The sequence below is a fragment of the Aquarana catesbeiana genome, linkage group LG08 (assembly GCF_042186555.1).
Source record: "Aquarana catesbeiana isolate 2022-GZ linkage group LG08, ASM4218655v1, whole genome shotgun sequence".
Lineage (NCBI taxonomy): Eukaryota > Metazoa > Chordata > Amphibia > Anura > Ranidae > Aquarana > Aquarana catesbeiana.
The window spans coordinates 247,246,708-247,263,549 of record NC_133331.1 but is presented as its reverse complement, the minus strand read 5'-3'; the positions used below and the strand labels follow the sequence as shown (position 1 = coordinate 247,263,549).

The window sequence follows — 16,842 nt, the reverse complement described above, 5'->3', positions numbered from 1 at the left end:
CTGGTGCAGCTGTGCATGGTAGCCAATCAGCTTCTAACTTTTGCTTTGACAAAAAATAAAATCTGGAAGCTGGTTTATATGCAGAGGTGCACCAGATTTTGCACTCTCCAGTTTTAATAAATCAAACCTAATGTGTCCAATTCCAAAACACGCACAAAAAGACACTTGACTTGACACTAACTTGACTTCCAGTTCTGTTGCCTATTCAGTAGGAACTTACTCAATTTATGCTATTCTGCACAGTATAACATTAATGAAAAACATCAGCAAAGAAAGACCCAACTCTGACTTGAATGTTTACAGTATACAGATCACAAATGAGCAAAAGGTTAACGCTACATATGTAATGTCTGCAATACAATCATTGCTAAAAAAATGAATAAAAACCAAGCGCTGATGTGGATAGATATGTGTGATATAAATAAATTGTGCTTAAAAATATATATATACCAATATAGTTAGTGCTATGATAAAATCAGTAAATTACAGCTGCTATCAATATAGGGTGATCAGATAACCAAACAAATAGTACTAAGTATAAAATTGATGCGCTTTAAATAAATAGTGCACAATATGCTGCTGCGACTAAGCTTAAATCCAGGAATAAAAAATGCATACATGTGAATAAAATAGATAAATAATTATGGTGCTAATACATGTGTTAAAATTGCCAAAATAAATCTTCAAATTGGTGATGTGACGGTGAATATAAATAAAATAATAATGACACTCTGAGTGCAATGTCCAGGCAGAGATAAATAGTGGGGGAAAGTAAAAATAATTAAACAGTTCCTTCCCTTAATCCAGATTGATTGACTCACTGGGTTAGATCGTTTGTATCAGGATATTTAGTTTTTCTTGCATCTCACTTTAGCCATAATACTGCTGGTGATTCGGCTCTCAGGATAAAGGTTTTATGCAAAGCAAGCAAAGAAAAAATAGATCATTGTGCAGTGAACTTACTAGATAGTACACAAGCAAAACAGGGACAAGAGATACACTCACAAACTCCCGGTCTATTAGAAGCATTCAAATATGCAGATTGCAGTCAGCCGCTGTGGACGAGGTTTCACATAGAGAAACAGCTGCTGTTAACCTTCAGGTGTATTGCAGCACTGAACGTCCTAAGCTCCTCCCACGCGTTGCATCACTGACACGTGACTTTCTCAAGGATCCTTGTGAGTATGCATTTTTTATTCCTGGATTTAAGCTTAGTCGCAGCAGCATATTGTGCACTATTTATTTAAAGCGCATCAATTTTATACTTAGTGCAATACAATCATACTGCTGGTATTAACACATGATTCTGCCATTGGATGTTAGTGGATCATTAGTAATGTAAGTCTAACAGAACATGCTTGGAACTTAGCTCTCTGGTCAGAAAATATAAGAATAAGTTGCATTAGGTACCCTTCAGCCATAGAGTACCAGCAATCTCTCTAGGCTCTAATAATTTGTACAGTAAGAAATTAAAACTTACTTGTAGCGATAGGTTACTGATTAAACAGGTAATTCCAAAGATGATGAGGATGAAATTTGTCAAAACAAATGCCCTGGTAGCATTGGTAACTTTCTGAATAGTCTTGGACCTTGAGAGAAGAAAGCAACAATTGGGTTAGTTTGGATTTTCCTTGCTGAATTGAATTTACAAGACTAATAACAGATTAAAGAACAAATAAAATTAAAATGACTGAAACATACCGTTTGTGCCTTATATTCAAACTTTACAGGCAAACTAACGCCACCCATCCCTCCCCCCCCCCCCAGGGGGAGAGAGACAGGAAGTCTGCCCTTTTGAAAGAACTTTGATACTTAAAGTTAAAGTGCTATAACTTTAGAGGCTCACAAATGAATATACATATATTAATACCCCCTTCACCTACTATTTACTTTACTTTCTTGGTCTGGGACTGATTTATAAGCTTTAGGTGGGATCCGTGCAAGTGTTTTGGGCAAGGGGAGGAGAGGAGTTTGAGAGGAAGAGAGGAGTTTTTCAGGTTCAAAAATGCACAAAAACATGTGTTACAGGCACTCTAATTGAAGTCTATGGGTCTAGAAAAGCCTGATTAAGCTGTAACAATAATTTATTGTATAAGCCGTCCTGAGTATAAGCCATGGCACCTAATTTACCACAAAAAACTGGGAAAACATATTGACTCGCGTATAAGCCGTTCAGCCTATCACGGACATCCTCTCATCCTCGTCCGTGGGATGAGGATGAGAGGACGTCCGTGATAGGCTGAACACTTACTGCTGGGAAACTGAGTGGTCTGCCTATCACAGATGAGGACAAGGAGGAGGCTTGGCTTTTGTACACTGGAATGGCCGCCCCCTGACCTGCATGACACGCTGATCAGGTAGGCAGACGGCAGTGACTCGAGTATAAGCTGAGAGGGGCACTTTCAGCACAAAAAAATGTGCTGAAAAACTCGGCTTATACTCGAGTATATAGGGTATGTCCTTCTTTGAGCATAGGATATTGAGTGTACAAGCAACTAAGCATTAAAATGTGAACAGGCAAAATTACAAACAATGTTTTTCTGCATGTTCTGCATAGTCAGGTGTAGGGAAACACACTGCAAAATACTCAGGTTTTAAAGATCTGGCTGACCTTTGTAGCTGTAGGCACTGTGGAGCAGTTCATCTTCAAAGTTCAAAGCAGAAGCATTTAAGTTGTTTAAGTCATTCTCACAGGCAGATCAGCTCAATATCCTCCCCCCCCCTCCCTGAGCTTTTGTTCTGTGTTTACATTAGACATTCAGTTGCTGGAAAGCTGCTGATTACTGAAGAGTGGAGCAGGGTTAGCTATTCTTCTGGTGTTAAATTCCTGTATAAATGGCCCCATGTTGCCTGCAGTTTCAGGGGTCAATAATAAGGGCTTGTTTTAACTATGACATATGGTACAACTTTAGTTAGGAATATATAACTACTTGATTGTCCATAATCTGCCAACAGATTTACTTTCAGGTCCATCCACAATTTAACAATTGCTGTACATGACTGCCACAATCTTGTAGCGTTGGAAAATTGCAACCAGTTTTACATTTATGCATATTTGAATGGAAAATTTATACTCTACGCAGGGGCGTATCATGAAATCAGTGGGCAACTACATGGCAAATGAGATTCAATGTAGAAAAATGTAAAATGCATTTGGGTGGCAAAAATATGAATGCAATCTATACACTGGGGGGAGAACCTCTGGGGGAATCTAAGATGGAAAAGGACCTGGGGGTCCTAGTAGATGATAGGCTCAGCAATGGCATGCAATGCCAAGCTGCTGCTAACAATACAAACAGAATATTGGCATGCATTAAAAAACAGGATTTTTAAAAACAGCTTACCTGTAAAATCCTTTTCTTTGAAGTACATCAGGGGACACAGAGCCATAGTAGTTACTATGAGGTTATAGGCCACCTTCAGGTGATGGACACTGGCACGCCCTAAGACAAAAAGTGCACTCCCTATATAACCCCTCCCACTACTGGGAGTACCTCAGTTTTGTAGCCAAGCAATATATGTGTATACCAAAGAAGGGAGGGACCTGATGTACTTCAAAGAAAAGGATTTTACAGGTAACCTGTTTTTAAAAATCCTGTTTTCTTTTCATACATCAGGGGACACAGAGCCATAGTAGTTACTATGTGGGATGTCCTATAGCAATGGCAACTGAAGGGAGGGAGACACAACAAAAAGGTAGGGCATTAAGAGGCTAGAGGACTTATACTGCAGCCTGCAGTACACTACGCCCAAAGGCAATATCCTCATGACTTTTAACATTGATTTGATAGAATCTGGTAAATGTATGGACTGAAGACCAAGTTGCAGCTTTGCAGATCTGAGCCATAGAGGCCTGGTGATGCACCACCCAAGAGGCACTAACAGTCCTGGTGGAGTGCGCTTTAACATGAAAAGAAGGAATTTTCTTCTTTAGACCATAAACTTGAACAATCGCTTGACAAATCCATTTGGAAATAGAAGATTTTGATGCTGCCTGTCCTCTTCTAGGACCTTCTGGCAGTACAAACAAAACATGTGTTTTGCGAATCTGAGCGGTCTCTTTTAAATAGACCTTGACCGCTCTCACTACATCAAGGGAATGTAGTGAGTTCTCTTCCCTAGATCGAGGCTCTGGAAAAAAAAAGAAGGCAGAATAATATTCTGGTTTAAATGAAGACCTGTCACTACCTTCGGTAGGAATTCAGGATGAGGCCACAATACCATCTTATCCTAATGCATAATAAAATATGGCTCTTTACAAGACAGAGCCGCCAATTCCGATACCCTTCTGGCAGAGGATATGGCAACCAAAAAGATTATTTTTCTCTTCAAAAGAACCAAGGGAATTTCCAGTATAGGCTCAAAAGGCTGTTTCTGTAAAGCCGACAACACTAAATTCAAATCCCAAGGATTCAGGGGTGTCCTGACGGGGGGATTAATCCGCGTTATCCCCAGAATAAAACTACGTACCAGAGAGTAAGAAGCAAGAGGCCATTGAAAGAATACTGATAAGGCCGAGACCTAGCCCTTGATAGTACTCAAGGCCAGCTTCATTTCCAATCCCATTTGCAGGAATTCAAGGATCCTACCTATGACATACTTCCTGGGGTGCCAACCCCTGGATCCACACCATGAGACATATGCCTTCCAGACTCTATAGTAAATGACTCTGGAGGCCGGCTTCCTAGCATTAACCAAAGTAGACACTACTGAATGAGATAACCCACGGTCCTTTAGAATGTGAGTTTCAATAGCCAAACCATTAAATTTAGCATTTGTAAGGTAGGATGGAATACCGGACCTTGTGTGAGAAGGTCTGAGCACAGTGGCAGGATCCAAGGGTCCCCTACCGCCATCTTTATGATCTCGTCAAACCAAGATCTTCTGGGCCATGATGGGGCATCCAGAATCACCTCTTTCCGTTCCCGCTTGACCCTGCTGAGAAGGCACGGAAGCAGCAGAACTGGAGAAAACGCATAGATCAGTGAAAACTGATCCCATGGAAAGACCGAGGTATCTGTTCCGCTAGCGGATCCCTCGTCCTTGACACAAAGTTGTCGACTTTGTTGTTGAATCTGGAAGCGAACAGATTCACGTCCGGAACACCCCATTTTTGACATTATCGACAGAAAAATGTCGGGGTGAAGGGACCATTCTCCCGGAAACAATTGTTGGCGACTCAAGTAGTCCACCTGCCAATTTTCTATCCCTGGAATGAAAATTGCCAATAGGCAAGGAATGTTGCTTTCTGCTCAAGCTAGAGCATGATTTACTTCTTTTCGGGCTGCATGACTTCTCGTGCCCCCTTGGTGGTTGATGTAGGCCACAGCTGTGGCATTGTCGGATTGAATCCTGACAGGACAATTCCGTAGTCTGAGCATACTGCCCGAATTTCCAGAATATTGATGGGCAAGGTCCTTTCTGACTTGGACCACTTCCCCTGGACAGATGCTTCTTCCAGGACTGCTCCCCAGCTTAGAAGGCTGGCATCCGTTGTTACCACTTTCCAGGATACTGGTAGAAAGGATTTCCCCTTTTGGAGGTTGCTGGATATCAACCACCAATTGAGTCTCTGACGCACCTCAGGAGATAAGTGCATTGGAAAGTCCAAAGCCTTGACCTTCTTGTTCCAGGCCGACAGAATGGTGTTTTGTAGCAGTCTTGAATTAAACTGCGCATAAGGAACGACCTCGAAAGAGGCCACCATCTTTCCTAATAATTTCATGCACGGCCGAATGGAAGGATTTCTCTTTGTTTTGACAAGTTGAATCAGTTCCTTTATGGAGCTGACTCTTGCCTGGGATAAGAATACCTTCTTTTGAACGGTATCTATGATCTATGAGGTTAAACTTTGGTTTAGACCAGAGACTGATTGCTCTACTAAAAGCAGATCGTCTAGATAGGCTAGGATAGTTATACCATGAGCCATTAACCTGGCTATGAACTGAAAATGACGTTTTTCTACCTCAAAGTGTAGAAACTTCTGATGAGCGGGAAATATCGGCACGTGGAGATATGCATCCTTGATATCGATTGATGCCAAAAATTCCCCTCCTTGCAAAATGCAGACAACCGATCGGATTGACTTCATGCGAAAGGACCGGATATTTAAGTGCCGGTTCAGATCTTAGAGCTCTAGAATGGGTCTTACCTCCCCGTTCGGTTTTGGAACCGTGAAAAGGTTTGAATAAAACCCTGAACCCTGCTCCTCTGTGGGAACCTCTGATATCACCTTCTGGGATAAGAGATGATCCAGAGCTAGAAAGAGAGACTTCCTTTAACCTGGATCTCTGGGAATGTTTGATCTCAGAAAACGAGGAGACGGGAATTCTTGGAACTCTAGTTTGTAACCTAGAGAAATTGAGGAAGCCACCCATCTGTCTTGACATTGTTCCTGCCAGATCTTTGAAAACTGCAGAAGCCGTCCCCCCACCCGAGCAAGCGGGGGCGCCCCTTCATAAGGAGGCTTTAGTATTTTGCTTTGCGGGCTTTCTGCCCCAAGTCCTCTTTTGGCCCTGGGACTGCCCCTGAGGTCTTCCTCGGAGGCTGTTGAGACTGCCTAGAGGCAGATGCTCCTGGCACTGGAGAGGATGCACAATTAAAGGAGAAATGCTTAAACTTCTTCTTTACTGGTAAAAGAGAACTTTTCCGATTAGAAATCCTTTGGCTATATTTATCTAAATCGGCTCCAAATAACCGTTCACCATGAAATGGGAAACTGGCCAAGAGCTTCTTACACGGTGCTTCGGCAGACCAATTAGGACTCTGCGTGTATGTACCAGTCCTAGCATAAGCTGTGAGACCTGAATAATAGAATCCTTCATAGCATCCACCGTAACATAGTGCTTCTGATACGCAGCCCATTGCTGGGCCTGCTGATCAGGAATAATCTTAAGTATCTCTACAAACTGGTCCTTTATAGACTGAGATGCTCCAATTGCCACAAGAGTCAGCTGCACCACTGAACTTACCAGAGAAATGTTATTCTTAAAAAGTAATTGTCTACCGGACAAGTGAGATTTTTATTTACCGAGGAGATTGCAGCATCGATTGCTGGAATTAGGGATGGGCTTTATGTTCAGGTCGAACATGAGTTCAACGTGAACACTGGCTGTTCGTCCATTCGCCGAATAGCCAACAATTTGGGGTGTTCGTGGCAAATTCGAAAGCCACGGAACATCCTTTAAAAGTCTATGGGAGAAATCAAAAGTGCTAATTTTAAAGGTTAATATGCAAGTTATTGTCATAAAAAGTGTTTGGGGACCTGGGTCCTGCCCCAGGGGACATGTATCAATGCAACGTTTTTTCGGGAGCAGTCATTTTAATAATGCTTAAAGTGAAACAATAAAAGTGTAATATTCCTTTAAATTTCATACCTGGGGGGTGTCTATAGCATGCCTGTAAAGTGGCAAATGTTTCCCATGTTTAGAACAGTCTGACAGCAAAATAACATTTCTAAAGGAAAAAAAGTCATTTAAAACTACTCGCGGCTATAATGAATTGTCGGTCCGGCAATACACATAAATGTTCATTGATAAAAACGGCATGGTATTCCCCCACAGGGGAACCCCGAACCAAAATTAAAAAAAAAAATGTGTGGGGGTCCCCCCCAAATTCCATACCAGGCCCTTCAGGTCTGGTATGGATATTAAGGGAAACCCCGTGCCAAAATTTAAAAAAAAATGGCGTGGGGGTCCCCTCAAAATCCATACCAGATATGGATATTAAGGGGAACCCCACGCTAAAATAAAATAAAATGGTGCAGGGTCCCCCCAAAAATCCATACCAGACCCTTATCCGAGCACGCAACCTGGCAGGCCGCAGGAAAAGAGGGGGGGACGAGAGAGTGCCCCCCTGAACTGTCAGTCTTCCGTTGTGTGACACTTCTGTTCAGGTGACAGCTCTTATATAACAGAGGGTGGGGCCGCCTGGTGACCCCGCCCCCCTCGGACGCACAGGGACTTCCCTATGGCTTTCCCTGTGATGTCAGAGGGGGGCGGGGTCACCCGTTTAAGTAAACCATAGGGAAGTCCCCGTGCGTCAGAGGGGGCGGGGTCACTGGGTTATAGAAGAGTCTTATATAACAGGGTCCGTTATATAAGAGCTGTCACCTGAACAGATGCGTCACACAGTGGGAGACTCCCATTGAGGCGGATCGGAGGACGAAGCGCAGAAGAAGAGCCGGACGAGAAGACCGGAGAAAGAAGCGGAGGAAGATAGAGGAAGAAGCGGGGGAAGAACAAGATGGAGGAAGAACAACACTGAAGGAAGACCATAAGAAGATGGAAGAAGAAGCGGGGAAAGAAGAAGACATTGATAAAGGAATTGTCAAAAACCGTCTATTGTCTTTTTTTAACATTTCTGATACTTTTTTTGTGAAATGGTAGGGGTACATTTGTACCCTATTACCAATTCACACCGGTGGGGCCAGGATCTGGGGGTCCCCTTGTTAAAGGGGGCTTCCAGATTCCGATAAGCCCCCCACCTGCAGACCCCCACAACCACCGGGCAAGGGTTATAGGGATGAGGCCCTTCTCCCCATCAACATGAGGACAAGGTGCTTTGGGGGGCTACCCCAAAGCACCCTCCCAATGTTGAGGGCATGTGGCCTGGTACGGTTCAGGAGGGGGGGTGTTCTCTCATCCCCCCCTATTTTCCTGTGACCTGCCAGGTTGCGTGCTCGGATAAGGGTCTGGTATGGATTTTTGGGAGGACCCCACGCCATTTTTTTATTATTTTTTATTCATTATAGCCGCAAATAGTTTTAAATGACTTTTTTACCTTTAGAAATGTCATTTTTCTGTCAATCTGTTCTAAACACGGGAAACATGTGCCACTTTACAGGCATACTATAGACACCCCCCAGGTACAAAATTTAAAGGAATATTACACTTTTATTGTTTCACTTTAAGCATTATTAAAATCACTGCTCCCGAAAAAAAGTCAATTTTTAAAACTTTTTTTTTGCATTGATACATGTGCCCTGGGGCAGGACCCAGGTCCCAAACACTTTTTAAGACAATATCAAGCCTTTAAAATTAGTACTTTTGATTTTTCATGTTTGTGTCACATAGACTTTAACGGTGTTTGCATGTTCGAACTAATTTTTTGCCTGTTTGCATGTTCTGGTGTGAACCGAACGCGGGGTGTTCAGCCCATCCCTAGCTGGAACCCCCCATTTCTTATAGAATTCCTCCACTATAGGATAAAGTGTAGAAAACTTTTTTGGAGGAAAAAACTGCTTATCCGGGTGTTCCCATACAGAATACATCAGCTTTTTTAGCCATGAATGGATAGAAAAGGCATCCCCAGATGAGGGAGGCTTTAGTGATCCCAAACCAGAGGTGGGCTCATTAATAGGCTGCACTACAGGCAGCAAACAAGTTGAGCGAACCAACTTAGTAAGGGAGTGTACCAACAAACTTTCTTGTGAGACAACACCCTCTATATTAGGATCCTCAGAAGAGGAGATATCAGTGTCTTCCTGATCCTTTGGAAAAACTTCCTGATCCCCTGCCCCTTGCACCTCAGTATGAGGGTACTGAGCACTGGATGGGGATCTGCTATGCTTGGATCCACTATGGAAAGTGATCATAGCATCAATCTTCTGTTCCAAACTTGAAATGGTAGAAGAAAAAACCTCCTGGATAATATATATAGGGGCTGAAGTGTCCAGCGCTGCTGGAACACCAGTCCCCCCTGACGGCTCACTCTGACCGGCCGCTTCACTCTCAGAGGAGGATGACATTTTCTTGGACATGGATTTAGGTTGTTGTAAAACAATCGATCCCTTAGAACCCTTTGAGAAGTTCCTTGTCCCCCTTCCACTCATAGCCTGATGCACAAAGCAGAGGCACTACCAGAAGGAATGCATACACTGCTAGGGCTATAGTCCAACAAAAAATTGATGCTATTAATGCCCAGCCTGAAGCAGTAACAGTGTGTCAAAAGGAAAAAATGCCTGTGTCACCAAACCTGAAAAATGCCACCTTTTTGCTCGTGTCCCTCCACAGCCAACAGCAGCACACAGTGTGCTTTTAAAAGCTTGCCTCCACGTGCACCTGGTGTCAGAGGATGCTGACGCCATTAGGCCCGACCTCCCGCGTCGCCTACGGTTCAAAAAGACGGGTTTTCCAGCGCGAGTGGTGGACTACAGGTACCCTCAGACCCAGAGCGAGCATGGCGGGGGGGGGTTTACAAAAGCCACCGAGCGGCCGCTGTGTTTTCCTTTTTTTTTTTTTTTAAAAAAGGATCCGGGTGCTTTTCCCCCCACGAGGGGGGAATTCCAGCATAGGGGGGCAACAGGCAGGGAGACAAATCCCCCCTTAGGCTTTCTGGAGGCTCTGCTGCTTTGGCCGGAGGAGAAGGAGAAAGTGTTCGGCTCCTGACACAGCGCTGTTTCCAGCATGACGCGGCGAGTGCTCAATACAGCCCCCAGTGGTGACACATAGGCATGACAACATTATTATTATTATTTTTTTTTTTTTAAAGGAGACATTCATAAGAAAATTCAAAAGATTTCTTAGAAAACTCCACTTACCTTTCCTGCCCCAGGGTTTTCTCTGATAATCCAACAGACCCAATCTTCACCCTCACGGTGGGTTCCGTTAAACCTTCAGGAGCAGGGGACCCTAGAGGGAGCCCACTATCCTGGACCTGCAACAGCACCCTGCCAGTAAAACTTTATGACCTCACTACCAAAAAGTACTGGATCCCAGGGTCCAGTTCTCTAAAAAGAGAAGCATTCACAGGCAAAACCTAATTTCTTCGGATACGAGGCCTGGGTACCATTCAATTTGATCCAAAATAAGACACTTTGAATGGATCTGGTCAGCATGGCTAGCCCCAGCAAGGATTGCTCCAGTGGAGCTCAGCACAGCACATCTTTACTCGTGACCAACACCTTAGACACTGGCGAAAAAACTGAGGTACTCCCAGTAGTGGGAGGGGTTATATAAGGAGTGCACTTCTTGTCTTAGGGCGTGCCAGTGTCCATCACCTGAAGGTGGCCTATAACCACATAGTAACTACTATGGCTCTGTGTCCCCTGATGTATGAAAAGAAAGGGGATCAACTCCAGAGATAAAATGATAATTCTCCCACTCTACAAGACTCTGGTCTGGCCGCACCTAGAGTATGCTGTCCAGTTCTGGGCACCAGTCCTCAGGAAGGATGTACTGGAAATGGAGTGAGTACAAAGAAGGGCAACTAAGCTAATAAAGGGTCTGGAGGATATTAGTTATGAAGAAAGGTTGGGAGCACTGAACTTATTCTCTCTGGAGAAAAGATACTTGAGAGGGGATATGATTTCAATATACAAATACCATACTGGTGACCCCACAATCGGGATAAAACTTTTTTGCAGAAGGGAGTTTAACAAGACTTGTGACCACTCTTTAAAATTAGAAGAAAAGAGGTTTAACCTTAAACTATGTAGAGGGTTCTTTACTGTAAGAGCGGCAAGGATGTGGAATTCCCTTCCACAGGCGGTGGTCTCAGCGGGGGGCATTGATAGTTTCAAGAAACTATTAGATAAGCACCTGAACGACCTCAACATACAGGGATATACAATGTAATACTGACATATAATCACACACATAGGTTGGACTTGATGGACTTGTGTCTTTTTTCAACCTCACCTACTATGTAACTATGTGGGCCCGTGTGTAAGATAAAAAGTGGGCCCTAGGCAAAAAAAAATGTGGCGTGCTAGGTGCGCTGCAGCAAAATGTGGGAGTGGCTTTTAGGGTGCTAAATATTGGGCGTGGCTTAAAGGGAGTGTGGTTTAATAGAGTCTGAGATGCCTTACAGTGCAGAATGTGGTAATATAAAATAGGGAAAAACAGTGAGGAGTGTACGGTGTTGGGTAGTATATGCAGGAGAGGGGTGTGGAGTGTATGGAGGTGGATAGTATGTGCAAGTGAGGAGTGTGGAGGTGGGTAGTATGTGCAGGAGAGGAGTGCAGCATGTATGGAGGTGGGTAGTATGTACAGGAGAGTAGTGTGGAGGATATGGAGGTGGGTAGTATGTGCAGGAGAGGAGTGTGGAATGTATGGTGGTGGGTAGTATGTGCAAATGAGGAGTGCGGAGTGTATGGAGTTGGGTAGAATGTGCAGGTGAGGAATGCGGAGTGTACGGTGGTGGGTAGTATGTGCATGACAGTGTCAGTAGGGCAGTGGATAGTGTCATTAGTTCTTTATTTTTTTATTTTTTTTTTACAGTTTACATTTTTTGCATTTATTTTTCATTTTTTAAAATGCTTTTTGGGGGCCAGTGGATGGTATCAGTAGGGCAATGGACGGTGTAAGTGGAGCAATGGACAGTGTCAATGTTTTTTATTATTATTTTTTACAAACTTATTTTTGTATTATTTTTTTCACAATGATTGGGGGGGGGGGGGGAGTGGACAATGACAGTAGGGCAGTGGACAGTGTCTGTAATTTTTTGCTTTTACTATTTTATGATCTATTATTTTTTACAATTAGTTTTTTTATTTTTTTTTATATTTTTTTCACAGTGCTTCAGGGGAGGGTTATAGGGCAGTGGGGGTGCCAGTAGGGCATTTTTTTTTTAATTTCATGTATTCCTTTTTTGGGGGGGGGGGTTGGGGCAGTGGACAGTGTCAGTAGGGTGTGGGAGGGGGGTTAATGGTGTCAGTAGTTTATTTGTTTTTTTTTACAATTTTATTTTTTATCATTATCGTACAATTATTATTGAATGTTTTAATTGCCCTGTTGGTGGGCTTTGATTATATATCAGGGGTCTAAACAGACCCCTGACATCTCCCCTTTGAGACAGAGAAAGGGACTATGGACAGAGATTTCCCCAGTCCCTTTCTCAGCAGCTTCAGCATTGAAAATGAATGAACAGGAGACAGCGGCTCCTGTTCATTCATAAACTAAAGCAAAGTGAACACAGTTTACTTTGCTCAGTTATCACAAGACACAGGAGCGATCAGTAGCGATCACTCACTATGTCCAATTCAGAAAAGGAAGGAGCCGGTAAATTACATATTTACCAGCCCCCTCCTCCGCTCTCCTAAGAGGAGAGGAGGGAATCCAGCTGCAGGGGACGAGGGGGAGCTGAGGACGACACAGAGAGGGGCTGGAGGAAGAGGAGGACATGGAGGGGGGCTGGAGGAGGAGGATATGGAGGGCTGCTGGAGGAAGAGGACACAGGGGACAGTCTGGATGATCGGTGCGATGGGGGAAAGTTGCAAGCACAGATCTCCCTCTATGACTTTTCAGATGACAGCCGCTGAAAGGAGAGGAGGAGAAGCGGCTGTTAGCTGAAAAGTCATACAGGGAGATCTGTTCTTGCAACTTTCCCCACCGCCGCACCAATCATTCAGACTGTCAACCTGGGGATCATCCATGTGTGCAGTGTGGGTCACAGTGGCTCCCCTAGTGAACACCCTGCACCCATGGATGACACGCCACTGAATCTACCTTCCAACAAACCTTCCGAAATGTGGAGCTGGTCCTTACGGACTTATTTCCTACAATAGCCTATTGACTTGTGACTACAGTAATACAGTATATGGTCTTTCAAAGGACAGGGGTCAAATGTAAAGTCACAAAGATGAAAAGTGGTAATTGACATACAGTGGATATAAAAAGTCTACACACCCCTGTTAAAATGTCAGGTTTCTGTGTTGTAAAAAAATGAGACAAAGATAAATCATTTCAGAACTTTTTTCACCTTTAATGTGACCTATAAACTGTACAACTCAGTTGAAAAACAAACTGAAATCTTTTAGGGGGGAAGTAAAAATAAAAAAAAAAAAACATAAAAAACTAAAATAATGTGGTTGCATAAGTGTGCACACCCTCTTATAAATGAGGATGTAGCTGTGTTAAGAATAAGGCAATCACATTCAATCTCATGTTAACTGCTTGACGACCATCCACCGCAGTTGTACTAACCCCTAACCCCCACAATAAAGGTTTAACCCCTTGATTACCCCCTGTCACCTGTGATCACAGTATAAGTGTCACGGGTGACGCAGTTTAGCTAGATTTATTTTTAAAGTTTTAAGGCACCCGCCGTATTTTATCCAATAAAGGTTTAACCCCCCGATCACCTGGCTGGTGATCAAAGTTAGGTTTTAGCGTCGCCCCAGGCAGCGTCAGATCAGTGCCAGTACCGCTAACACCCACGCACGCACCATACGCCTCCCTTAGTAGTATAGTGTCTGAACGGATCGATATCTGAACTGATCAGAACTATATTGGCGTCCCCAGCAGCTTAGGGTTCCCAAAAACGCAGTGTTAGCGGGATCAGCCCAGATACCTGCTACCACCTGCGTTTAGCCCCTCCGCCCAGCCCAGCCCAACCCACCCAAGTGCAGTATCGATCGATCACTGTCACTTACAAAACACAACACACATAACTGCAGTGTCAGGCCTGATCCCTGCGAACGCTAACAGTTTTTTTGCTAGCGTTTGAATCAGTCGCTAACAGTCAGGAGCTTTTTTTACCTGTGAGTCTCACTACTGTACCAGTAAATTTAGAGGCCAAAATGTCAAATCGAAGGTACAGTAGTGAAGAATCCTACACGTTCCTGAGCATGACAGATGGTGAAGAGGAAGTCACTCATCTGTCAGATTCAGGCTCAGAATAAGAACTTGTAGACAGCAGCGGCTCCCTGACAGATAGCTCTGACAACGGAGTTGTGGTCCCTGCCAAGGTCAAGCATACCAGACCCCGATCTTCTTCTGCTGTCGTTGAGGTACAAGAACCATAGGTCTCTCGTATGGAGCAGACAGCCAGTACTAGCACCGCTATTCCTTCTGGTGAACTGGCAAGCACCAGCGGCCTAGTACATCCTGGTCATACATCCAGCACTGCAGTAACACTTGGTGACGTGGCGAGTCCCATAAGTGCAGTTCAAGCTGACGAGGTGGCAAGCGCGAGTAGTGTCCTGCTGCCACCAAGAAAAAGACAAAGACAGGACCGTTGATCCCATAGTGCCCTTCCTGCTGCATTCGCCAATCCTAATTGGGAACCCACCACTTCTGCAGCACCCGTACTTCCCCCATTCACTGGCCAACCCGGAATTCAGGTGGAAACAGTTGATTTTACGTCACTTGATTTTTATTCACTGTTTTTCACCGAAGATCTCTATAGATCTATCGTGGACCAAAGCAATTTATATGCTAGTCAATTCATCCCCGCTAATCCCCAGCTGACCCTTGCCAGAGATTGGAGAGCAATTACTGACTCAATTCACCATACGCACGTTTTCTCTGCCTCCATGACCAGGACACGATACGAGCAGATCTTGAGGTTCATGCACTTCATTGACAATGAACTCTGTCATCCATGTTGTGACCCTGAATTTGATCGGCTCTACAAAATTTGGCCCCTCGTAAACCACTTCAACCAACGTTTTGCAGCCTTGTTTACTCCCCATCAAGTTGTCTGAGTTCATGAGTCCCTGATTAAGTTTTCTGGCCGCTTGTCATTCAAACAGTATGTTCCCAGCAAGCGTGCCAGATACGGGGTCAAGATGTATAAGCTCTGTGACAGGGCCACAGGCTATACATATAGTTTTATGGTTTACGAGGGAAGAGAGTTACGTAGAGCTGGAGAACTGAACTGACTACATAAGGAGCGCTGGTAAGATTGTGTGGGACTTGGTGTCATCCTTATTCGGAAAGGGGTACCACAATTGTATGTGGACAATTATTACACAAGCGTGCCACTTTTTTAGTCACTTGTTTGATCATCAAATTGGCGCATGTGGCACAGTTCAATCTAATCACCGGGGCTTACCCCAGCGGCTTGTAGATTCTCGTCTTTGGCTGGGGGAGAGAGCCTGCTTGAGATGTAATAATTTGCTCGCTGTGAAGTGGAGGGATAACAAGAATGTTTTTGTTCTTTCCTCCCTTCACGCAGACATGACTGTCCAAATTACTACGGCGACTGGTGTTGTGGAGAAACCCCTGTGTACACGAATATAACCTCAATATGGGAGAGGTGGACCTCAATGACCAGTTGTTGGCGCCGTACCTAATTGCCCGTAAGGCCAGACGCTGGTATAAAAAAGTGTCTGTATACTTATTTCAATTAGCTTTGCTGAACGCTCATGTGCTATACAGAGCTTCAGGATGAACTGGATCCTTCCTTAAATTCCAGGTAGAGATCATCAGAGCCCTTCTGTTTCCAGACAGTGCTCTGGCCCAACTTCCCAATGCAAATGCAGTAAGCCGGCTGTATGAGAGGCATTTTCCGCATGTCCTCTCTGGTACCCCTACCCAAAAAAACCCCCAAAGATGATGTCGTGTCTGTAGAAAGCGCGGATTTAGGCGTGACACCCGCTTTTATTGTCCCTCCTGTCCTAACCAACCTGGTCTTTGCATTGGTGACTGTTTCGAACGCTATCACACACTAGTTGAGTATTAGCTTAGGGTATAGCACCACATATACATAGGCACACATACACAGGGTTTCGGGGTCTTGAAAGATGTGATGGCCATCACATTTTGAGAGACCCCAATCTGCAACGTTCAGTTTATAGTTTTTTTTACAGTTTTGATAAAAGTGAAAGAAAAAAAAAACACACAAAAACACAAAAAATAAAAAAGCCAAAAATAGTTGTGGTTGTATTTTTTTTCTCTCTCTCTCTATTGTTCTCTCTCTTATGTTCGCTCTCTACTTTCCACTCTACTGTTCGCTCAGTATTGTTCTATATCTATCGTTCTCTCTCGGTTTTATTTTTACTATGCTTTATTGTATTTGTTTTGCATGTATGGTATGTTATACTGTAATGTTTGTTTTATTGTTAATCATCATTTGCTTAGCAGGTACGCCATTCAGCTGCAGCGCGGGTTTATTTTT

General features: G+C 43.9%; 1 protein-coding gene across 1 annotated transcript in view; it reads right to left on the bottom strand.

The window, feature by feature from the left end:
- SLC43A1 (solute carrier family 43 member 1) overlaps positions 1-16,842 on the bottom strand; it is a 639,315-nt gene that overhangs the window by 114,944 nt on the left and 507,529 nt on the right. The window contains exon 12 of the mRNA XM_073596982.1: positions 1,481-1,589. Coding sequence (XP_073453083.1) covers positions 1,481-1,589 — 109 coding nt within the window. The remainder of the gene's footprint in view (positions 1-1,480; positions 1,590-16,842) is intronic.